Consider the following 25,923-nt stretch of genomic DNA (forward strand, 5'->3'; position numbering starts at 1 on the left):
GATAAAAGCGTCAGGTGAGGCCAAGTAGGCTTTAACACTTTACGTCTCTTCAAGCCTTGGTATTTTAAAACTTGGGAGATAATAGCAATGACCCAGTTTAGTAATGTGGAGGCAAGACAGCACTATTTTAACAGGCTTAGTCATTTCTTCATTTTGCATTTTTTCCCCCTTTTCCATTTGTGGCTTTTCCCATTGCACATATACGAAGTAATAATCTAGTATATTCCATAGAGCATGGCAAACATGCTCTATATAAAACACCGTTGAACATTCTCTGAGTGTAATTGGAGCATAAATGTAACTAATCAAAATATTATCATGCCAACGGATGTGTGAAGAGTTTGGAGATTTAAAAAGTATATATATTTTAGTTCCATGTCATTTCCGTTTAGAGATTTAGAGCTGCAGAAGCAAAGGACTCAGCCCAATGAATGTCAAGAACAATTTGGGGTCTGACAGTGTTCCTGGCAGACCTGTTGTTCTCTTTACTCTTTTTTTTTTTTAAAATAAATTTATATATTTCATTTATTTACTTTTGGCTGCATTGGGCCTTCATTGCTGCACGCGGGCTTTCTCTAGTTGCGGAGAGCGGGGGCTACTCTTCGTTGCGGTGCGCGGGCTTCTCATTGCGGTGGCTTCTCTTGTTGCGGAGCACGGACCCTAGGCACGTGGGCTTCAGTAGTTGTGGCTCGTGGGCTCAGGAGTTGTGGCTCGCAGGCTCTAGAGCGCAGGCTCAGTAGTTGTGGCGCATGGGCTTAGTTTCTCTGCGGCATGTGGGATCTTCCCGACCAGGGCTTGAACCCGTGTCGCCTGCATTGGCAGGCGGATTCTTAACCACTGTGCCACCAGGGAAGCCCTCTCTTTACTCTTAGTATGACAGCAGCTTGACAGCTGGTTTCAGTTTTGTTCTTTCCTCCCACTCTTTGCCCTTCTTTCTACCTGCCCCAGTTCCCCAGAGGAAGGCCAGCCAATCCCAGGGAATGTGTGATCACTCCTTGCTAGCAAATACAACACGCCCACTTGCGGTGTGGAGCCTAAGAGCTAAATGATGATTAGAATTTCCTGGGTTTGAATCTTGGCTCTGCTGCTAGCTGTGTGACCTTGGGTAAGTTACCTAACCTCTGTGTGCCTCAATTTTCTCATTTGAAAGAGAAGGTTGATATTAGAATTAAATGAATGAATAGAAGTAAAATGTGATAATATGTGTTTGCTGTTGTTGTTATTAATGAGCAGATGTGACTAATATGGCAAAGGAATTCTTGTGGGAAGATAAAAATGACTGTTTCTCCAGGAACCAGATCCAAGGAAAAGGGTCTCTTCTCCTTCACCCCTTTCCATAGGAGTCTAGTTAGCAAATCCAAGCCAGTCCTGGCTCCTTACTCTCCACTCGCTAGTCATGTGACTTTAACTCCTTGGAACCATAGACTTCTCCAGCTGGAGGGAACTTCAGAAGCTCTAGCTGCACACCTGTTCTCCAGGTGAAGAAATGGAGAGAGAATTGCTCGCTCACAGAGGCCCCATGTGTCTAAGATGGATGCACAGGAAGGGGTCGGAGTCTGAAGGGAGAGTGACATTTTCTGCCCGTCAGTTCTGTCTTGACCTTGCCATAGAGTTCTGCGATTTCCCATGTCAAAGAGCAACTCAGACAAACCCTTAGATTTCACCGTTTATGTGGCTGAGTTCTCATTCTGTCCTGTGTTGAGTTCCATTGCTTTTCCTACAGTAATGCTTAATTTTTCCTCCTGGGATGTTGAGATACTACACTGAGATGTTGGGGGAGGCGAGTTATGTAGTTATAGATGGGGAGAACCCGGTGTGCCGCGTGATGTTTACCTGGGTCTGGTTTCATCATAAGATTATTAAAAGGTCCAAGAGGAGACTGACCCGTGAACACTTTTGTTTGGGTTTTGGTTTGGGGAGCGAAGGGGATGAGAAGATGTTAAAGGGTTTAGATTTGGGTTTTATTCTGCTTTGTCTCCATCATGGTCCTCTTCTCTCCCGCCTCTCTGCTCAGCCTTCTTTTCCTCGCCTGAACTCATTTCCCTGGCGTCACCACTGCCCTTTCCCCTTCCTTCTTCCTCTGCACTCCCTTTGTGCCTCCTCTCCTCCTTTCCTTCCTGTCTGCTCCTCTGATTTCTCCCCCTTTCCTTATTTCCCCCACTCTCCCTCCCTCCCTTTTCTCTCTCCCTCTTTCCTTCGCCTTTCATCTTTTTCTCAGGGATGGGGAAGGAATGCAGACCCCCAAGGTACCTGGTCTTTGGGGGAAGGGTCCACGTTGAGAGCCCCCTTCCAGCAGCACCTTCAAATCCAACCACCTGAGTTCAATTCCATTTTTCAACTACATTATCCACACCTACATGAATTATCAGATACCTGTTTGTTGGAGAATTGTCTTAACACATTTGCATATGAAATGCTTAAACCTCAACTTATTGGTCTGAATGAATGATTACAGAAATAGTTATTACTTGTTCACATGAACTGACTCTGACAAAAATGTTCACAAGTGTTCGGTGCCTTTGAAACTTCGGGATGTATTTTCTTTGTTCTAAATAGATACTATGTATCCATTAAGCTGTAATTAATCCCTCCCCCCCATTTTCTGGTATATTAGAAAGGAAGCACATTTCTTTCCTTTTTTTTTTTGACACGTGATAATTAGAAGGCTTTCATTGATAGTATGAATAATGTCGAATGATATGTTTGTTACCCTGGCTATTGGTAAATTGTTGTGTTTATGATTGACTTAATGATTATTAGTTTTCATGATACTACTGGTAGAACTCTGTTTCTCTTCTACATATATTCTCTTACTTTATGATGCATTGTATCTTTTGACATTTTTGTGCCCCCTGCCCTTTTATTGTGATCAGACAGCTAAACTTCATCATTCTGGACTTATAAGTTAGGCCATGTCCAGGAGAGCTATAACAGAGGTATGTATAGGGTCAGCAATGCAGGAATAACTGTTCTCTAGGCATTAGTGAAAGCCACAGAGAGAATTGCATTTAAGTAATTTAGTGAAGGACCATGGCTGGGCCAGGCAGTGTGGATTTCAGGAACGGCATCACCTGAGCGAAAACCCAGAAGCAGGGAAGTCTGGAGTGTGTATTAGTTTCCTGTTGCTGCTGTAACAGCAATTTCTGGAGGTCGGAAGTCCTAAATGGGTTTCACTGGTATAAGATCAAGGTGTCCACAGGGCTGTATGCCTTTCTGGAGGCTCTAGGGGAGAATCTTTTCTTGCCTCTTCTAGCTTCAAGAGGACACTTGCATTTCTTGGTCCATGGCTTGTTCTTCCATCTTCACAGCCAGCAGCATGGCATCATCAAATCCCTCTCCGATTCTGCCTCTTCCGCCTCTCTCATCCAGAATAATCCTCCCATTGCAAGGTCATCTGATTGGCAATTGTACTTCCATCTGCAACCTTAATTCCACTTTGCCACATAAATATTCACAGGTTCCGGGAGATTAGAACACGGCATCTTCGGGAAGCCATTACTATACTTACCATAGAGTGGATGAGGGCTGTGTAGGGGGAGAGTATTCATATACAAGGCAGGAGATAGAGGCAGGATACAGAGGCCTCCAAACATCCCCATGAAAGACTCTGGACTTTATAGGAAACACGGAGTTTCCTGTAAAGGAGGACTTTCTAGGAAGTTTAGGGCACATCATGGTCGGTTTTGCATCTCAGGAAGATGGTACTACTTGCTGTTGCATCGGTGAAAGAACTAAGGACTAGACTGATTAGGAAGTTGTTGCAAACATCCATGAAACAGACAGAAAGTCCATGACACAGATGTCATGGATGTGAGCTAGGCCAGCGGCTGTGGGAGTGGAGAGGAAGAAGACGAAATGAGAAACACAAGGAGGAAGCATCCCCAGAATTTGATGACTGATCAATTGCAAGGGGGTGGGAATGGGGCAGCAGATTTTACTCTGTTTCTCAGTAGAGTCCTTGCCATTTTCTTCTTCAGTCTGTCGAGGTCTCCCCACTATATTGAAAACTTTGGGGAATGGGAAGGGCGGAAAGGAGCTAGTTTTTGAGGACCTACAATGCAGCAATCATTATCTAGATACGTTATAAACTGTTTCATTTAATCTTCATGACCACAGTATATGATGTATTTTTGTGGCCATTTTGCCAGAAAAGGAAACTGAGGCTCACAGAGTTTAGGAGATTTATCTGAGGTCATCCAGGCAGAAGAGGAGTAGCTGGGATTCCAATCCAGACCAGGTAACTCTAGGGCTTCCTTGTGAGTGTTCTGCATTATCCCCACACACCAGGACTAGGGGGCTCAACAAATAGTTGTTAAATTGCATTTCAGAGCTGAGGCTGTGAGTGCCCTGTGTGTGCAGAGTTCCCCTAAAAGGCATTGGGCATTTGGAATGCTTAAGAACGCTCTACCTCCTGGAGGAAACATGTGTTTTTCTCCCCCTCTTAAATAGCTCTTTGAGGAACCACTGCTGTGACCATACAGCTCAGGCACGGTGGGCAGGATTGTCCATGCTGCAAACTGAAACAGGAGTCAGTAAACCTGACCCTGAGTCTTCATTGTGTTGTGTGACTTTGGACAAGTCCCTTCCCCTTACTGGGATTTCTAAAGTGGGTTGGTTGGAGCAGTTAAGCTCTTATGTCTCACCTGGCTATATAGTTTGTTATGCTTTGATGAATAATCTACAATTTCTAGACCAGCATTACTCAATAGAACTGTCTAGGATGATGGAAATTTTCTCTGTCGTCACTGTACAATATGGTGTCTACTGAGTCCTTGGACTATGGCTAGTGTGTCTGAGTAAATTAATTTTTAATTTAATTAATTTAAATTTAAATAGGCACATGTTGCTATTAGCTACTAAATCGGAGAGGGCGTTTCTAGACCCTAAAGTCTCTGCTTATTGAACAAGCGTAATTGGTGTGTTTATGACTTTCTACCCCTGTAGCTTTGGGCAAAAAGACTTTACCTCTCTCTTCCTCACTGTTCCTTGCTTTAAAACAGGGATAGCATGGCACCATCTCACTGGGATGTGGAAAGGTGCTTAGACCAACGCCTGGCATGTACTAAGTTCTCAGTAAACATTATTGACATCAAACATGTTATAAATTGCATTGGACCCATTATCACCTGCTGCTGGCCATTTGTTATGAAATTAACATTTATTGAGTCAAGTCCAGTATTACATATAACATACACTGAAAACAGATCCATAACAAAACTTGGATGCGTAGCTTTCATTATCCCATTTTATAGATGAGGACATTGAGGCCCAGGAAGGTTTATTGACTTGCTCAAAGTGAGGCAACTAAGAAATGACAGAAGTGGGACTGAAACCCAGTTTTCTTGACTGTATATCCAGGACTTGTTACATGCCGCCACAGCTGCCTTGGCTTCCGGCAGCATTTGGGTCCCTGCCGCCATCCGCTCCCTTCACGTAGGTGCTGGCGCTGGGGGCTGGCAGGGCCACCTGTCTGCAGGGACAGCTCTGAGCTCTCAGAGCTCCGGGCCCTCAGCTGCCAGTTGTGAGCACACTCATGCAATCTTAATGAACAATGTGCAAAGCCATTAAAAACTCAATTAGGGTTTTCTTTTTACTGCCGACGTGAGGAAATGCAATGCTGAGGTGCTCATGTGTAAACCCAATAGCCACCATCTGCTACGGAGAAGCGTTTTGCCTCCAAAAAGGGGATCTATGTTGCAGACACATCAATAATGGGGCTCTTATCAAGGCATTATTATGCACGAAGGGGGAAAAAATGCAAAGTTTATGGCCAGCCAGAGAGTACTTCCTGGTTTAATTCCACAGTTTTTGGTACTATGTATAATAACTAGGAGGAAACTAATGCTGTTTTATGTTTCTGATCACGCCGGTGGAGTTTTGGGGGAAAAAAACAAAGAAGAAGAAGGGAAGAAAGTGCACTTACAGTCTTTCTCTTTCTTGTTTCTGACTGATCTTGGCATAATGGCAGGCTCATTTTTGATCTCTAGGAAACTGACAGCCCTGGGATGATATTTATTAAGCCTACCTGTTGATCAAAGAGGGCCCCACTGAGCTGCTGATATATGAGGGCTTTCAGTCCCGAACAGTCTCTAAAATGGCAGGCCTGTGCTCAACTCAGAGATCTGGCTTCCTTTCTGGAGGATGTGGCCAGACCTCTGTAAGATAGACTAGATGCGCATGGGGTCTATAGATGGCAGCATCCCACCCTTCCCTGAGATACTATGCTTGCCTTGCTGGATGCTATGGTTTCCTGCCTCTGTGTCTTTGCACATGCTGTTTGCTCTACTTGAAATGCCCTCCCAAATCACCACCGGGCCCACTTCCATGGAAGGTATCCCGACTGGGAAAGAGGAGAGGCTCTCATATTTTAATATGTGGAGTTCAGCTCTGTACCACCAGTATCTCTTTACATCCGCTGATCTACACTAACCTGATGGGGCTGACAATATTCCTGGGAAAGGGATGTCAGGAGAGAAAACAAACTGAGCCCTGTGCAGTTAGGATATGAGAATACTGGAGGGAACCTGTTGCAGGGAGTGACTGCAGGGCCACGGATGGAGGAGGAACTCCCATCACAAGGGATGACGCCAAGTGGAATTAAGAGCTGACCTGTAGGGGGCAGACGTGCCGAGTGAGCATAGACCCTGATGGAGGAGGGGAAAAAAGCCATGTGAGTTTGCAGAAAGAGCTGCCTCTTGAACCTTGTGGACTCTCGAGCCAAAGCAGTTCTATTGTGTGTCCCCTGAGTCTGTCCCAGGGCAGAGAGACAGTAACAAGGACCCACCCAGTCGTGGAGACATCACAAGTGATGACAAAGGCACGTGAGGGGTCTGCACCTGGAAGTGCCATGAGGACAGGGGGACTGGTGTCATTAATTGGGGTGCCTTGGGGACTTCTGGAAGTACATAGGGAGTGTTGCTTGGAGCTGCAGTTTAAAGCTGGTCAGATTCCATTGTCAGGGCTCATAATATGCTCAATGACGGGTGAGGTTTCACTTCTATTCATTCTTCAAATTCTAGCTCAGCTTAGTCAGCTTGGAAGATGTCCTGACCCACCCTGGCTGAGTCAGTCACCACTGCCTCTGTGTGTACTCATGGCTGTGCTGCACTCCAGAGAGGCTGGATTTGCTGCATGGTCCACTGATTGCGGCCTCTGCAACTCAGAAGCACCTTCTTCCATGGCTGCTGCCCCCTCTACACAGTCTCTGCTTCACTGAGCTCTGGTTCATCTCATCACTAGTGTCTGGTTCAGAAATTGGGGTTGGGTGTGCCTTTTTGGTGAAACTCAGATCCTCTGCCTGAGTCTTAGCTACAGAGGAGGCTGGGAAAGAGGACATCTTTTTCATTTCCGTAGAGGAAGTGGCTCTGCTTAAAAATTTGAGGGGTTCCCCCAGACATAGGAAGGGAGTTCAGATATTGAGTGGCATGTTTCTACTCCAGGTCATCAGTCTGCTGAGCTTGGAGGGTGGCCTGAGAACAGCCACCCACGGGGGGTGGTACCTGAGGAGCCACGGGTGACACGAGGGTTACATTGGCCAGCTGCCCTGATGAGTTTAAGTTTCCACTGCTTAAAGGTGGGTCTTGCCTGCCCTATCCCCAAAACTTACTTTTTTCTGTCCAGATTGGGAGCCAAATGATTTGACCCTACCATGTGCTTTTTATACCATACTCCCCTTCGAAGACATTCATGATGGGTTCTGATACCACAAGGAACCTTCTACCCTCACATAGGAACACTCAGATTCCCTAGGGCACCTGCAGTTTAGACAGTGTATAGCTGCTAGCTTCTGATTCGGTCGGTAGCTTGGGAGTGTGTGTGTGGTTGTATTAACACAAATATGTGGAAAGGTGCATATGTTACCTTACATGACAAAAGATGTGATTGAATGAAGGATCTTGCACTGGGGAGATGATCCTGGGTTGGCTGGGTGGACCCGATGTCCAGGGTCCTTATAAGAAGGAGGCAGAAGAATCAAAGTTGGAAAAAGATGTGTCTGTGGAACCAGAGGTTGGAGTGATGCCCTTCGAAGATGGAGGAAGGGGCCATGAGCCAAGGAATGCAGGCAGACACTAAAAGCAAGGAAACGGTTTATCTCCTGAAGGCTCCAAAAGGAAAGCAGCCCTATAACACCTTGATTTTAGACTTCTGACCACCAGAGCCATAAGAGAATAAGTGTGTGTTGTATTAATCCACTGAGTTTTTGGTATTTAGTTATAGCAGTAATTGGACACTAATCCAGGGTCTAAATCTTGTGTCCCCAAGCCTCCACCTGCTTGACTGCCGGGCCTCTGTCTGCCCTCCTAAGGCTCTCCCCAGTCACTCGTAAGAATCCTTGGGCATGTTGTGAGTGCATGAGTATAAATAAGATCAGTTGCCCATGTTGCCCCTTTCTGGACTCCTCATGGAAGCCCACTGCCTGCATGGCGTAGGAGACCCTCACCATGGCTGCTGCGGTGGGTGTCCTTCCCAGTGTCACGGTGCCCCTCCCCTCTTGCGGGGCGGGCCAGATACTGATGCTGCTGACCTCCCCCACCCCGCCACATCCCCAGACGTTCCTCTCTCACACTCTGTCACTTGGACTCCAAGGCAGCACTGCTCATTCCCCCAGCCTCACTAGAACGTTCCTGAGCAGGACTTCTCCTGCTGTTCCCCTCTGGCCTGACCCTTTCCTCCTTTGCGGGTAGTCTAGGTGGGGTGGGGTGGGATGAGCAGTCATCGTTTTCTTTATTCTATTTTTTTTTTTTTTTTTCAGTTTTCTTATTTATCTCCCTGAGACTTGCACCCAAACACATACCTTTCTGTCTGGTTTACGGGCCAGAGGATGCATATCAAGTCACACAAATCGCCATTAGGGGGTCAGGGTGGTGGTAATGAGGAACATGATTTGTTACCCTAACCCAACCCAACTCTGGCCCCGCGAGACGCAAAGTATCTTAATGAAGGTCCAGGATGTTTCTTTCCTTCTCAAGGATTTATTTTTGGAGTCCATTATTTTCATTCTCTTCTTTATTTCTGCTTCTTTTTACCCAAGGACACTGCTCTTAATGATGTCCCTATTTGGAACATCCTGCAGCCTTGCTTAGTAACTGTTATCATTTCTCATGTTATCTCCTTAAATAAAGGGACTTGTAGGAAGTAGGGGCTCTACAGGGATGCCAAAATAATAACGATAATGCTAGTTGCAGAAATAAACGTCAAATGTTCAACGGCTCAATGACCCAATAATAGTTTATTCCTTGCTTACTTAAAGTCCAAAATGAATGTTCCTAATTGTGGGTGGCCTTCCTCGTGGTCATGGTCATTCAGGGAACTAGGCTCCTTTAATTGTGGCTTTGCTGTCGCTTAGGCTCTTGGAATCCTGTACTTTCAGCTGGTGGATGGGAAAAAGACAATGCAGCAGTGATTCTGGAACCTTAATGTGCATACAAGTCACCTCATGATCTTGATAAAATGCAAATTCAGATGCAGTAGACCTGGGCTGGGGCCTGAGAATCTTCATTTCTTACCAGCTCCCAGGTGATGCTGAGACGCCTGGTCCAAGAATCATCCTTTGAAGGATGAGATAAAAGAGGATGGAGCAGTGGGAGTTGGGGGAGGGTGGAGGTTGTCTGCTTGTAAGCACCAAGCCTAGAAGTGGTAGACTTTGTACTCAGGCCCCATTGGCTGGAACCTAGTTGCACGTCCTCACCAAACTCTGAAAGGAAGCTGGGGAGTATAATCCCCATGTAGCAGTTTCTGCTACATGAAGACTTGGTGGAGGGCCACGCACTTCCACCAGCTCTGCCTTCAGGGAAATGGCAGCATCCTTTATTAACAATCATGGAGGCAGCCGATGGAGAGAATCCCTAGACTTACTGGGGTGGATGGATGTTACACGGCTCCATCTCCTCAGTGAGCCTGCGTCGCCACTGGAGCTAGAATGCAAAGAGGGGGAACCTGAGCTGGTGGACGGGAAACCTTCCCGACTCTCGCTGCTGTGGACGCTAAGACCCCTGGTGTGAACTGGCAGGAGGATAGGGGCTTAAATGTCCATGGGGCGTCCCAGGATTCTGAGTGGAGAGAGCCAGACACCACTTGTTTCTCAGGCTGTCTTCCCTACCTGTAGCTGTGCCCCACCCTCCCTCTGTGGCCAGAGGTTTGTGGGTCTTGTGGGTCATCACTCCTCTGTCCCAGGGGAACCTTCTGGAACCCTGTGGGATGTAGGTCAGCAAACAGACATGAGCATGGATGCCAACCTCTCTCTCTGCCTCAGTTTCCCCCCTGCAGTGGTTCCTTCCTTGCTGCCTCAGTTGGGAGTTTGTGATGATTAGAGACAACATCTGACAAGGGACAGCTCTCCATGTACCCTGTGTTACTGCCTGGCTCTAAACTAGGAAACTTGACTCTCTTGGAAACATGGGGAAGATACCACTTTCGCTCCACTTTCAGCGGCTCCTACCCCAGGGGGTGGGTGAGTTTTCTGATTGGTGGGATGTTGAAAGTCTGTTAGCCATTGGTTCAAGTTTCTGTCTTTATCACCTTGCTTCTTGTTGGCTCATTTTTGGGATGAGCCCTAGGGATCTGGGTTGAGTTGGAAGGAAGGAGTCCTTGATCATCCAGCTGCTTTGTATGCTGGTTCAGGGAAGAAAATGCAGGAAGCCTAATTTGGCCTCAAGTCCAAGTTCCTTTCCCTAAACCAGCTTTGTGAACAATAAAGTGGAGATTTTGAACTCTCTCGCTCCTGTGTCTATTTTTAAATTTGTTCTGAACCCAGAGGAGACAGGCTACGAGTGACCAGTACCCTCTAGAACCCCGACAAGATACGGATTGCCCAGCACTTATTATCTGGCAGCTACTAGTCTTTTGGGGATTAGGGTGAAAGAATGAGGCTACTTATAGCTACTGAAGTGGCTCATCTTGGTTGAGGATAAGTGGTCTTAAGGTTTCATTCCAACTGAAGATTTGAGTGGCTAAAATAAGATTTCAAAACAGCAGTGGTTGTCTAGGTGGGAATATTCATTCCAGAATCACTTGAGCTTATCTACTGTGTTGTTTTTTTTTTTTTTTAATAAGTTTATTTATTTATTTGTTTTTATTTTTGGCCGTGTTGGGTCTTTGTTGCTGCGCGCAGGCTTTCTCTAGTTTCAGTGAGCAGGGGCTACTCTTCGTTGCGGTGCGCGGGCTTCTCATTGCAGTGGCTTCTCTTGTTGTGGAGCACGGGCTCTAGGCGCACGGGCTTCAGTGGTTGTGGCATGCGGGCTCAGTAGTTGTGGCACACGGGCTTAGTTGCTCCACGGCGTGTGGGATCTTCCCGGGCCAGGGATCTAACCCGTGTCGCCTGCATTGGCAGGCAGATTCCCAACCACTGCGCTACCAGGGAAGCACTACTGTGTTTTATGATGCAGTTTATTTCATAGAATCATAAGACTCTAAGTCACAGAGTTTAGCCCTCACAGTTGATTGTGAAATTTCCTTAGAAGGCTCCTCAATTTGTCCAGGCTCTGTTTAGCCACCTGCAGTGATGAGGAACTCACTTTGTCTCCCTGGCAGTCCATCCCATTTTGCATCCACTTGACTTGTTAAAAGGTCCTTTGAACTGAAATGTGCCTCCCCGTGGTTTCTTTCATAAGTCTGCTCTCTCTGGTGACCTTCATCAGTGAGCTATTGCCACAGTAATGTGCCTAACAAACCAAGAGGACACTCAGTGGCAAACAGCAGTGTGTGTTTATTCTCACGTTTCTGGGTCTGAGCCTCCATGGTGGATCTGCCGATCCAGGTTGGGCTCGTTGGCTGTGTGGCTGTGCTTTCAGCTGTGTGGGTGGCTTGGCTTGGTTCTTTACCATCCATTGAGCTTAGTTCTCTTCCACATGTGTCTGTCCTTGATCCCAAGCTGAAGGCGGCAGCAGCTACTCGGGGCACATTCTTCTCATGGAAGGTGGCAATAGTGCAAGAGGGCAAGCCCAGCTAGGCAAGCACGTTTCAAGCCTCGTTCTGTTAGTCTCCTGTTGACCAAAGCAAGTGGAGCCCAAAGTCATGGGATGGGGACATGCTCTCTGCTGCCTCTGTTGGGAGGGACTGCAAGGCCAAAGGTCAAGGGCATGGAGCCAGGGAGGGGTGAAGAACTAGAAACAACCATTTAATCGGTCAAAGCAACTCCAAAGAGGCTCACTTCCTTTCTAGGAGATAGGCTTTTCCAGTGTTTGAAAATAATAGTCGTGTTTTCTGCAGATAGTAAAAATAGCATAAACTTTGAGGTTGAAGAAAATCTGGGTCTCATCCCTCTCTATCTGAGTGGTCCAGGGCAAGTCACTCAGTCTTTCAATAAAATGAAAACTCTCCTTCTCCCAGGGTCATTCTGAAGATTAAATTGAACAATATATAAATAAGACAGTAAGCATCACACTGGTACCCCTTAAGTGCTTAGCAAGTATTACTTACCCTCCATTCCATCTTTCAGTTGGTTCTCAAATTTCTTCAAGGTCTTCTTCACTTACTTGAATATACTGTACTTTTTATATGTCCTCCTCTGATATATTCCTTGTGCTAATGCAAGGCTCCAGGTGGAATATGTTAGAACAACACCTGGGTGCTGTAGAGTTTCTGCTTCCATTGAGACAACCCAAGCTCGAATGAGGTTATGTTTCACCTCATTTCACCCACGGAGGTTGCAGTTAACTAAATTCCTGAGTTTTTATTCCACGCTTCCTGTTGGAGCTACTGTTCTTAATATTTGCTGTTTTTTTTTTTTTTCTGTACGTGTTTATAGACTGTTTACTTTGTAGAATACTTCGTGTATGTTACCATCTCTTAATTCTTAGAACCACCTTGGTGAGTAGGATTTTTTATTCCCAATTACAGAAGAGAGAGGAAATACTCCAGAGAGGAAATGTGGGTTCCTGGGGATCAACCATACCCTCCTAGAGGGACTGGATTTCTGGCCACTGTGTTTACAGGTGTGACTGATTTTCAGAAGGATTTTCTTTCTCTCTCCTTGTCTCTACCTCCCGCCCCCTTTGTGGGTCTCCAGGATCCTTCATGATGGTGAACAGCTCTGGGAGGGCCTCTGGCCAGAAGGCGCACCTTCTCCTGCCGACCCTGAAGGAGAATGACACCCACTGCATCGATTTCCATTACTACTTCTCCAGCCGCGACAGGTCCAGCCCGGGGGCCTTGAATGTCTATGTGAAGGTGAACGGTGGGCCCCAGGGGAACCCTGTCTGGAACGTGTCTGGCGTCGTCACTGAGGGCTGGGTGAAGGCAGAGCTTGCCATCAGCACCTTCTGGCCACATTTCTACCAGGTATGGTGTTTTACCGTAGTTTGGTTTTTTTTTTAAGTAATAATCTATCTATACACCTCTTGCCCTGTTTAGAGTTTAGGTCTAGAAAGGACTTCATTTACTCACTTGTTCAACTCGTGTTTACCAAGTTACTTCTCCTAACCAGGCCTGGAGGATGCAGAAGAGATCCTCTACAGCCCCTGCCACCCTGGAGATCACAGTCTGGAGGAGGAAACTGATTGATAAATAAATAAACACTTAGAATATAGTGGGATGCATGTGGATTCCACAGGATGCTGGGGGAAGCTAGCTATTGAAGCCTTCTATACAATAATTTCTTATAATAATCTGATGAGGGAGATACTATTATCATGCCTGTTTTACAGATGAAAAAATTGAGGTTCAGAAAGATGAGATAACTGGTCAGATACTGCCCCTGAGGAAGACGGTGTTTGGGGGCAAGACAATTAGGATGGCTTCTAAGAGGACCAGACAGCTTAGGCTGAGTCTTGACGATGAATAACTAATTATTGAAAAAGGAAGGGAAAGGCATTTGAGTTGACAGGGGTGGTGAACGCCATGGGCTGGAGGAGTGAATGAGAGATGTTGGCAGAGTTTGGAAACTAGGTTGTTTATAGGTCGAAAAGGAGATCTACTGGGAGCTAAGCCTGCAGGGATGGGTAGGTCATGGGGGGCTTTGAATGCCAGGCTAAGGAGAGTAAATTTATTCTCTAGGCTAGAGCAGCACTACTCAAACCATCTGTGGTGGAGGATCAGTTTTTTTCTCCTCAACTTGTGAACCAGTACTTTTATAAACTGCAATAAAAGTGTCACAGTAATGCCACATTGCTGGGACACTCTCTAAATGCCTCTTATCTCGTTGAGGAGCCTCTTATCCCGTTGAGGACTGATGACACACGCTCTGCAGGATGTCACCAGCCCACAGAGCTCAGCTAAAGGAACACAGCTCCATGTTGTGGCCTGGGGCTGTTGAAAGTTTTTTTGTTTTTTTTTTTTTAAACTACGCTATTAAGGTACAACTTACATATCATAGAATCCACTTATTTTAAGTATGCAATCCAGTGATTTTTAGTAAATCTGTTGACTTGCACAACCATCACCATAAACCAGCTCTAGAACATCTTCATCAACCCCATAAGATCCCCTGTGCCTATTGAAAGTTAATCCCCGTGCCCACTGATGGAAGGTTTTAAGTAAGAAAGTGATGTAGATCTACTTTTGGAGAGATTTCTCTGGAGTCTGAAGCAGAACAGGGACCTAAGGGTGGCAAGGTGAGTGGCTGGGAGATTCGTAGGCATCCTTCAGTTCAAAACCCATGGTATAGTTCTTTCAGATGTACCGTGCAAGCAGTTATAGACAATATGTAAATGAATGGGCGTGGCTGTTTTCCAAGAAAACTTTATTGTACAGAAACAGGTGATGGACCAGATTTGGCTTCCAGGCCATAGTTTGAACCCTGATGTAGGTGATAAAGCTGAGGTCCAGAGATGGACAGTGAAGTCCAAGAGCACAGAGCAAATCATTGGCAAAGCTGGGACCAGAATCCTGGTGGCCTGGTTCCAAAACTCCCCCCGTTTCACTGAGTATAAACTTCAAGTGTCTCCATGAGTCCATGGACCCATCAAGGAGGCCTTAGGGTTCTAATCTGAAAACCCCCTACCTAGGGTCTGATGCAAATGGATACAGGATGGGGCCACAGGTGCAAGTGTAAAGACCAGGAAAAGTGACCCAGGAGAGGGATAGACCTATGGTTGGCCATGCTCTTTGATGGGGTATAGAGGGAAAAAAGGACATTTCTTAGGCATCTCTTATGCCCCAGCTCTGTGGTAAGCATATTGCCACTCATTTATCTGACAGTAACTCCTGTACTGGGTAGCAACATGTCCTGTGTTCCAGAGAAAGGGATATTATTGGTCTGTTGAGGTCCCCGTAATCCTGGCTAGGGTCCTCTGCTCCAAGCTCAGTTTCCTGCTTTTAGGGAAAAAAGCATGCCCCTTCTGAGAATCTTCCGCTCACTAGCTGTGCGATGTTGGGTCTATCCCCTCATCATTCTGAATCACAGTTTTCTCGTTTGTAAAATGGAGATGTCAGTGGGTCCAATGAAGGGTTCTTATGTGGATTAAATGAGATAGTATATATATAACATCATACCAGGCTTGCAGTGGGCCTCAGCAGTTATTGGAAGGAAGGGAGGAGGAAGAGAGAAGAACAGACAAAGAGGATGGAGGAGGGAAGCCTTCTTTAAAGAAATACTACTGTGGTTGAGCTCTGAGCCATCCCTGTCCTGAGCAGCCTCATTGGGGAGAATGTTCTGGTTTCCAGCCTGTTGGGCACTGCGGCATCATTCCATTCCATTCCATTCCATTTTCTCTGCTCTTAGCTCTGAGGTGAAAAAGCCACTAATGCACTGAGAGCAGCGGTTTAGAAAAGACACGTGTGCCTTTCAGACACACACACAGCCACTGACAGATAGTCCCTCGGCCATACACACAGGGGAGCCCACACAAGTGCACGCGCACCAGCCTGCTCTCAAGCCCACCACAGACGCAGGGGCACCACCCACACATATATCGGGGGAGAGAAAAAGGGGCCCATCAGGAGATTCAAAGACACTTGCAAAATGCATTTTAAAATTCACCAGACCCCAAGCTCTGGCTCTGCATGCATGATTCTGTGGACTAAATACCATTTTGGTTCTCAGCGCTGCTGGGCTTCAGACCCTGATGGCTTATGTATTCATTTATTAAAGTCATATTTCACAGTCCTAAAATTGACTTGTAGCTCTGTAATAAGCAGGGACATTTCATCTTTCTTAGTAGTGGACTCTCTGGCCCCAGGCCGTCAGCGGGGCCTGGCATGAGAATCTCCCCCCGCCACCGTCCACCCCTCGCCCGCCTCTTCTCAGGAGAGCAGGGGCTCATCCAGTGCCGCTGAAGCCGCACTGCACATGGCTGCCCCTTTCCAGGTGATGTTAATTCTATTTCATGTTTTTTAATGAGTCCGAACTTTTCTGTCCCAATATTTAAAAAAATAAAAGAACTTTAATTGTGCAGCCGCTTGTTCTCTCTATTCTCCATCACCTGCCTCAGTGAAATTACCTTTCATTCAGCTGTGTAGACCCCTGAAATTTAAGACTCACCTGACTTGGACTCAACTGGACTCGAAGCCCAGTCCCTTTCTCAGGAGTTCCTCTGGCATCTGGAGCTCTGTGGGTTTGGTAACTTCTTGCACAATTCAGGAGGGGGCGTCACAGGGAGGGGGGGTCACTTTACCTCCTTCAGACTCCACCCCATCTCCTCTTTCATTCACCCACCACCCCTCCCCGCTAAGCAGCAAACGCTCCTCCTTGTCTTAGGCAGGCCTCCTTGGGCTGGTGTGGGAAAGAGCGTCTCTCTTGATTTCACCCCAAGTGGTCTCTCCCCCACCCTCACCATGAAAATATATGTGGTCCTCTTCTGAAGAGGAGTTCTGGTGAGCCAGCATTATTCTGTCTCTTATCTTTTGAGAAGGTGTTTGCAGCCGCTTGAAACTTTTGCTCTACAAATTCTCTGCTTGAGGACTTCAGTGGTGAGCATAGGATGCCAGGCCCCTTAAACCGTGTCCCGACATATCCACACCCTCCCCCAAACAGGCACACAGCCTGCCTTCTGCGGAGGGGATGAGGATGACTCATCTCTGAGCCTCTCTTGGGACGTGACTTCCTGGCTTTGCCCAGCAGCTCCTGTGCTGGGAGAGGTTTGCGCCTTTCCATGCAAGCTCCACTTCCCCAAAACCAGGAGGTCTCTAAGGGTCTAGGGGTTGGGGGATGTGCAGTTGACAGTAGGGACACATGGCAACCTTGGGGTTGAAGGCTGTCCTGCAGGGAAGTTGGGGTTCCCAGCCCAGGCCTTCTGCTCCAGTCCCTGCACCCCAGTGTCCCTGCCTCCATACCCTGACATGGAGCGTCCCTGGGTGGCCTTCTTCTGGCCCCTCCCCCCCGCCCTCGCTGCTCCCTGTCAACTAGAGCTCCCTCCCTTCTCACAGTTCTTCACTCACTCCTCTGGCTCATCTCCCATTCCTGGCTCTCATTCCTCAAGGGCCTTGGTTTCCTTCCGAGTGTGCTTTGCTTGGAGATGACCATTCTCCTTCACCTCAGAACACCTGGGCAGGTCTTTCTGTCACTGAGGGTCTTGACATCACCCTGTCCCTTTGTGGTGTCTGTCCCCAGGAACTGGAGCTGGTAGGTCTTCCTAACCAGGACCAGAAGCACATTGATGGGATAACCATCTCCACCCGAAGCTGCAGATGTCTTCTGGGGTGCTTTCTGACCAGAAGGGAAGAGAGGACTCTACTCTAATGGTCCACATTCCCCAGAACTCGGTCGGCTGGGAACCTGGCCCTCAGCCTGGGGGATGAGGTAGCTGTAACAGCTGCTTTTCCTGAACCGCACAAGACAATGCTCTGTTCTGCTATTGCGTTTGTTTGAGAGGGCTTCTTCCTTTTTAATCAGCAGTGAGAATCCAGGGGTGCCCTCACATCTCTCCTGAAGTTTGAATGTCCCTGGTCGTGCTGCTTCCCTGTGAGCTGCCCTTGCAACCCCTTGCTTCAGCCAAACCTGCTTTCTCTAACAGTGTTCCAGAGTACCCTGCCCTTTGGCTTCATACAGAAGCTCCTCGTGGTCAGAAACTTGAACCATGAATCCTAGCAGTAATTTGCATTGCCAGATTCCCATTCAGAACCCCAGCAACAATTTGCATTGCCAGGATCTTGTTCAGAATTATAAAGCATGCAGCATGGATAAGGGGGTGTTTAGGGTTTGGGGGCTATATGTAATTTCCAGAAGCTGACCCTGCCAACTTAACCCCAGCACCCATTGCTCCTCCGTGGCTAAGGCCCACCATCCCATAATCTTTCGGTGGCACATTATAGCCGCCATTTGAGATCTCCCTCTCTGGTGCCTGGCATTGTGCTCCCCAGGGTTGGCCCTTGTTTCTGGAAGCAAGCAGCTTGCCCAGGAGGTTGCATGTGGGCCTCAGAGTCAGCCCCATTGTGAGTGTTCAGGGGACAGGCCTCAGCAGGTGAGTCCAGGTGGGCCCTTGAAGATCCAAGCCCATCCATCGTGGGCCTGCCTTCCTTTTCTTTCTGGGGAAGAATGGTGGACTCCCTGGCACTGTTCCTGATACCCCCAGCCTTGTGACCTTCTACTCTCATGCCATTGAGGGCTCTGTCTCATGGCAGTTTGCATGACTTTAAAAAAAAACCTCTATCTCTGGAGCTGCATGCCAAGAACAGGACCCTCTTGGCTCCTGTAGGTTTTGTGAGCATTCTGCTCTGAGCAGTCTGGCAGTGATGGGGAGGATATTCCCCATCTGTTCTGGGAGGTACTTTATTCTCAGCTGCATCCAGGACCTGCCTTTTGTTGTAAACTTACCGTAGACCCTAATTCTAATGTCTTGTGAGTCCGGGGCCTTCATCAGGGATTCTGTGGGTTGTCACCGTCTCCTTCCCCATGCTTCTGCGCTCTCTCCCCTCCACCTCCCCAACTGCCGTGACACCTGCAACCACCTGTGCCTCTTAATTTCCATGTACCTCCACATGGACCCAAAGCCCAGCCTCTACCAGTTCCCACCTGTCATCACTCACATCAGAGTCTGTTGAGTGTAGGAATTTTAGTGGAAACTTGGGATGAGGGCACAAGGGGTAGTCTCATTGGGAAGCCCATTACTTTCTTCCTCTCCCACCATTCCCTTGAATTTTCCTTCTCATCTCCCATCACTCTGCCCAGAGTAAGGGCAGTAATAACAGTAACATTCATCAGTATCTTACTGTACGTATTGTAAGCATTTTACAATTATTCATTCATTTCATGAAAAAAACAGTACCTTCTTCCCCTTGTTTCTTACAGAATATTACTCTCTCATATTTGAGAAACCCAAGACTCACCTACCCCAGTGCGTTACAGAAAAAAATTCCCCAGAGGAATTCTGCTGAATAAAAGATTCTCTGTCTCATTATAGAATTCTTATTTCTGCAACAGGAAGGAGAGAGAGCGGTGAACAAATGTGTGTTTCGCTATCATACATCCATTCTCTCATGACCAGCCTTGGGTTCGTTCATGGAATATTTGTGAATAATTATGATCTAGGTTAGATACTGAGTAATGATGTGAGAAACAGAGTGTCAGAAGAGTTTAATAGAGTTGGACTTTGATTAACTGGGAAAAAGTCAGGACTCTGCTTAACCAAGTGTTTTGGTTAAATGAGAGTAGGGCTGCTTTTCATTGAAGTCCAGTGATGGACATGGCTGCGAACCAGGAGACCAGGGCCTCCGTCCTCGATCCACCTCTGGCTTCCTTTCTGAGCTTTGGTAACTTAGTTTGCCCCACCTCTTAGGGTTGTTGAGAGGCTAGATTGAGACTACCTACTAATAAAAGGTTAATATGGTTGACCTTTATTATTGTGGTTTTATTTCTCTATTTTTATTATTATTCAGCCTTAGTTCATGATGTGCCCCTCTGTTCAATACTGATACCTCTGCCAGTATCCTGACCCCAATTGACTTCTGTCCCTTCTAGAATCTTGTTTCATCAGTCCCTCATTCCCTTGTATTTTATGCTATTTCCCTGACTCATTCCTCTCTACCTAAAACCATGTTCCAATCTCTACCATCCTAAGAAATCCACTTTTGGGCTTTCTGCACTTGGCCTTAGGCCGTAGTCCTTTCTCTGAACTGTCTACTCTGTCTTCCAAGGTGACCTCATCTAGTTCTATAGCTTTAAATGACATTTAGATGCCAAAGCTATCATATTTGTAACTCTGGTCCCAGATCACCCATGAGCTTCAGAATGTAATGCCAGCTTCGGAACTCAGTATATCCATTAAGATGTTTAATTGGCATCTCAAACTTAACATGACCAAAAGAAATCGTGATGTAGCCCTGCCTGTGTGCCCAGACACACACGTTCATCTTCCTCATGTCAATAAGTGACACCAGAATCAGCCTAGAAGCTCAAGCCTTAAATTGAAGAGTCCTCATTGTATTTTTTCTTTTCTTCACTCTTCCCCTCTTAATCTAACAGCAATTATTTTCATCTCTACCTTGAAAATATCTCTCAAACCATCAACATCTTTATTCTTCATGGCCAACACCATTGTCCAAGCCATACTCATCGTTTGATTGGATCACTACTATAGCTAACTGTTAGGTCTGTTTGTTTCATTCTTGCTCAAGTGCCCCCTACCCCCGAGTCAATTTCCACAGAGCAGCCAGAATGATCTTTTTAGAATGTAAATTAGATTATGTCACTTTCCTGCTTTAAATGGTTCAGTAACAGCAGAAAATTCAAGCTCCATACAAGGTCTTGTAGGACTCCATGTCATCTGACCCTCAACTAACATTCCAGCCATGCCTTGTGCTTCTCTAGCTTATTTACTATATCCCAGCCACACCAGAGTCTCATTCTCACGTTCCCAGATCATCCCTGAGTTCTTTCGTGCCTCATGGCCTTTGCACATTCTACCACCTCTTCCTGGACTTGCCAATTTCATCCTTCCGGTCTCCTCTTAATAATTACCTCCTTAGAGTTCTCTCCTGACCACTCTAAGTAAAGTAGACCCTCTCCCGCTTAGTTACTCTTAATCACAACATTTTGTTTATTTCCTTCATAATACCAATCACAAAATGAATTTAATTTTCCATATTTTTCTTTTTAATTTCCATTTCCATTCATAAAATGTAAATTTATCAGGGCTTGGCCCCTAACCTTCTTGTTCACTTTTATAGCCCCAGCATGTGCCTCAATGCTTGGTACAGAAGAGGGTCTCTATAGATATGAATGAATGAGACACTGTTCCTGTTCCCAATAGGTTTAGAGTTTAGAGAATGAAATAATTCATGGACAAGCAATTACAATCTGGTGTGATAGGTGCTATATATAGTAGAGTTAATTGTACTGTGGTACATACCTGACACAGGGATAGTATAACATGCAGAGAGATATGAAAATGTAATGCACCTCAGAGCACTTACCTTTTATTGTAAATATAAAGGAGCTCATTTTTATTGCAGAAAATTTGGAAAATCTAGAAAAGTGTAAAGAAGAAAACATTCAACTGCTGTAATCTCCCTAATGTCATTAAAAAGATTACATTCATAAATCATTGCCAATCCTACTTCATCTTTTGTGAATTACATGCTGAACTCACTTGCTGATTTTTCTTTTGGAGAGTTTGTTTTGTTGATTCTCAAGAATTGTTTACACAAAACATGATATTTACCGTTTAGCTGGCATATATATTGATATTACAGATATTGTTCTCAACTTGCCATTTGACTTTTAATTTTGTTTTATTCAGACTTTTGTTAACATATAAAACATACTTTGATATTATAGTTATTATGTATTTAAGAAATATACAATATTTCAACTTTAAGAAATTGATTTTTAAGCTTTTGTCATTAATTTATTGCTTCAGGGAATTCAGTTAGGAAATGTATAGACCCAAACCTGTATGGTTTCCTCTTTGAAGGATTTATTGAAGTTATACGTTAGTCTATTATATGATCTTTGTGTAAATAATCCATGAGCATTTGAACAGAAATTTTATTCTCTCTTTATATTTGTTTAGTAAATGCATTATTATTCATATTAGATACATACTTGATATTTTATTTTTTCCTGTTTGGTCAGAGTCTAAGACAAGTGTTAAAATCTTCAGATGCTGGGGTTTTTTCCCATCATTTTCTCCTTTTAAATCTATTGACTCATGCATTTTTTTTTTAATGACCATTTTAGTCCACTTAATGGTTTTTATATTTCTTTTTGGTTTAAATTCTACTTTGATGCTTTTGCATTGTTTACAACTGTTCTCTGTTTATTTGCATTTTCCTATTATGTCTTTGTTCAACTTGTTATTTTTAAGGTTAGTGAGTCATTCTATATTAGGTGTTTATCTTATAGCATATGATTAGATATGGTTTATTTAGACAGTCTGAGAGCTTTTCTCTATTTTAACCTATTTATATTTATTGTCACAATAGAAATTTTTTCTTTTATCATTTTTGCTATGCAATTTGAATGCTTTTATGCCATTTCTTTTAAACGTTTTTCTGTGTTTGGTGTGTTTTCTTTTTATTTTTTCCTATGGGCTTTGCTTTTGGTTTCCTTTGAATTATTAAAAATATAATTAGATACATAATTCTTTATCGAAAAGTCTTCCGTTGACTTCCTCCTCTGCAGGATGAGGCAGCTATCACACTTTTATTTCTACAGACTTTCCCCCTACCCTCTGCACAATTTTGTTTGTTCAATCTCTCGTAAGGACCCTGCTATCTTAGTAAACCCCTCTTCTGGAGTGATTGTCATGCTGGTGCCAGCTGCTCTATGTTTGATGTGACTGTCAGCCCCAAGTCACTGTACATAATTCCCAGGCAGCAGTGTGTTGCCTTAGTGATAGATCTTACCACCCAAGGAGGCTGCCTCTTCACAGCCATCACCACGCTTTCCACCAGTTCCCTGCTCACTTGTTATAGCTGTGGAGCTCTGGACCCCACTGACACCTCTGGCTTCTGAATCCACTAACCTGAAGTGACCACATGGACCACAAAAAGATTCCACATGGGGATTTTTCTGTTGATCTTATCACCCACCTTACATTCCATCCACAGCTTGAAGTGAGGAGTAAAAGACAGGAGAGAGAGGGTCTATTTGGTTGGCTGTTGAGATGATAGCGGTGAAAAGTGATGAAGATTTGAACCAGAGCAATGGCATTGATATCCAACTGGTTTTGATCTATAGGATGGTTGCTTCATATGGTTCAACTTAACAGCAGAGATGGAAAGACATGGGCAGATAGGAGAAATACTAAGAAGACAGAGTCAAAAAAAAAAAAAAAAAAGGATGTGAGGAGTGGGACAGACGGAGAAGCCCAGGCAGATGTCTGCATCTCAGTTTTCAATGACTGGATGGGGCAACCCACTGAGGTCCATAGTTCAGGAAGGATGGCCCATTGGGCAGTGAGGGAGACAGCTTGATAGGGAAGCTGCTCAACTCTGTTGTATACAGATTGTGTTGGAGGATCTATGTGATATCTCGGTGGAAATACAGATCTTTGAGCTGGATAAGTGAGACCCACGTTCAGGTGAAAGGTCTAGAATGGAGATCTGGGCTTGGGAATTATCAGTGAATTGATAGCCATTGAAGGAAGAGTGTTTTCAGTTTACAAAAATGAATAGAAGAAGCCCACATTTGAAGAGTGGATATAGGAGAAGTGCTTACAAAGAAACCAGTGGTAGAATAGACACAGATCGATGAGAAGAACCATGAGAGTGAAGTGTCGCCTGAGCCTAAATAGAAGAGAGACCCAGAGAGGGAGAAGCTATGAACATCAGTAATTGTAGGAAAATGGTCAAGTATGAAGAATAAGTATAGCAGTCATTTGCTGAGAACCTACCATGTGCCACATATAGTTCTAAGTAGTGTATTAACTCTTTTCACCTGAATCATTACCCAGTGAGGTAGACACTATAATTACAGATGAGGAAACTGAGGCACAGAGCAGTAAGGTAACTTGCTCAAGGTGTGCACATACAAGGTGGTACAACCAGAACTAGAACCCAGGCATTCTGACCCAGATCCCAAGCCCTATACTATTTTCCTTCTTAAAGTAAGATGAAGATTGAAATATATGTATTGGATTTAAGCAGTAAGAGCACTGCTAAGATTACTGGTGTCTGCCATGCAGTCAGTGTTGGGGGGACTGCTGAGGACAAAGCCCAGGTGACAGGGGTTGAAGTTTTGCACTGGGAAGTAGGGAAGTGTAGAGTGAGTGTAATTAAAACCATTGAGAATTTTAAATGGGATTGAAACACAATTGGACTATAAATACAACTGCTACCAAAGGGTAGCTTTTAAAGAGTAAGAGAAATCCAAGCATTTATGTTTGTCAGAGTCAGGAATAAAAGGGAGGATTCGGAGATACAAGATAGAGAGAGAGAACCAAGAACCAAGAAGCTGGAAAATGCAGCAGAGGTAGAGGTCAAGGGCACTGGGGTGTGCCTTGCAGAGAGGGGGCAGTGGTTGGTGTGTAGTCATCTAACCCATGAAGATTAGGTTGATGGGTAAGAAGTTAGAAGTCAGCCCCTCTGTAGTCCTCTTGCCTCTTAAAGATGTGATGTGGGTATCTTGCAGGGATTGGGTAGGTGATGTTGAAAGGGGAACATTTGTATGGGGTATAGGAGTGGAGAAGGCAGTTTTGCAATAGACTTGCCAACACTGAAATGAGGAACTGGGGCTTTCGGTGAGAATGGTATGGGTGATTAGTCAACAGAGTGGGGGAACCCTGGGTTTGTTGAGAATACAGGGAGGTCCATGCAGCATACAGTCTCTAGAAAAGTTGAGATCCAGGGTACCATGTGCACTGCAGAAGCAGGTTTAAGAGGGGTGGGTTGGGAGAGGAGCGTGTGGTAGCGGTCTGTGCCAAAATACACTGAAAATTCCAGTTTGTGGAGTGGAGAAGGGCAAGTGTGAGCACGTGGCTGAAGCTGATTGGAAGATGAGGCCATTGGAATTACGGAGGTCAAGGGCATTGGTCATGCTGTCCACACAGATAGTCACATCTCCTTTGTGAAGGTGGATGGTGGGTGACAAGAAAGGCTGTTTACTGAAATCAGCAGTTTGAGTGGGAGTCAGAATGGAGGATTCAAAGAACTTGTTGCCCTTGGATTCCCAGATACCAGTAGTGGTGCCTGGGGCTTATTTTCAAGAGGTGTTATTAGGTAATTCAGATGGACTGTAGTCCTTGGAGATGTGGAATTAAATTAAGGTAAACGCTCCTTGGCTTATGGTGGCTTCTCCCTCATCCTTCGTAAGAAAGTTGAGATATTTGGAAGTCATTCTTCTCTGTGCTTCCCTTGAAACAACAGTGAAAAAGGTGCAGATCGGGGTTTCCAGGCCACTTTTGGGTTGTTTTCCCTGCATCCCAGTGTTAGTTCTGAAAACCATTAGAAATGTTCCATGTGGCTGATTATTCTTTTGCTAGTCACCGGAATGTGGCCTTTTTACCTTATTTTGAAAATCCACGTCAATTGCCGGGGTAGCATCCTAGGCTAATATAAAACCTCTTTTGGTAGTTCTAGTGGGAAGCTGAAACATCAGTTGTTCGGGGGCTGGGCAGCTGTGATGAATTCCTACAACCACTTCTGCGAAATTGACTCCTGCCTTGTGTGTTGCAGGTGATATTTGAATCCGTCTCTCTGAAGGGTCATCCTGGCTACATCGCTGTGGACGAGGTCCGGGTCCTTGCCCATCCATGCAGTAAGTCTCTCCCCTCATCCTAACACAGCCTTGCTCCGTGCCAGACTGGGTAGCTTGGAAGCTGCAGTCCCCCCCCTATTCATTCAGCTCACGAACATCTCTCACTCTCTTACATACTCAGTGCAATCAGTCCTGAATAAATCCATAATTTTGCTGGCCTGTTCAACAGGCAGCACCTCCAGGACTTTGCAGGGAGCGGCAAAACATCTTTGTTTGAATCTGTCTGCATTATTAAGGGAGTCTAAAGTCCTGATTGTTTATTAGCGGGATTCAGACCACTCAAGTGGAAGAATTAGAGGGCTTTGGATAGAATCTTGTGCAATTGTCTCAAAAAAAGAACACCACCAAAACAT

General features: G+C 45.4%; 1 protein-coding gene across 2 annotated transcripts in view; it reads left to right on the forward strand.

Annotated features, from left to right (window-relative positions):
• PTPRT (protein tyrosine phosphatase receptor type T) overlaps positions 1–25,923 on the forward strand; it is a 785,959-nt gene that overhangs the window by 68,098 nt on the left and 691,938 nt on the right. For both annotated transcript variants that reach the window (XM_068565244.1, XM_068565245.1), the window contains exons 2-3: positions 13,007–13,278; positions 25,489–25,570. In XM_068565244.1, coding sequence (XP_068421345.1) covers positions 13,007–13,278; positions 25,489–25,570 — 354 coding nt within the window. The remainder of the gene's footprint in view (positions 1–13,006; positions 13,279–25,488; positions 25,571–25,923) is intronic.

The sequence above is a fragment of the Eschrichtius robustus genome, chromosome 16, assembly GCF_028021215.1.
Source record: "Eschrichtius robustus isolate mEscRob2 chromosome 16, mEscRob2.pri, whole genome shotgun sequence".
NCBI lineage: Eukaryota > Metazoa > Chordata > Mammalia > Artiodactyla > Eschrichtiidae > Eschrichtius > Eschrichtius robustus.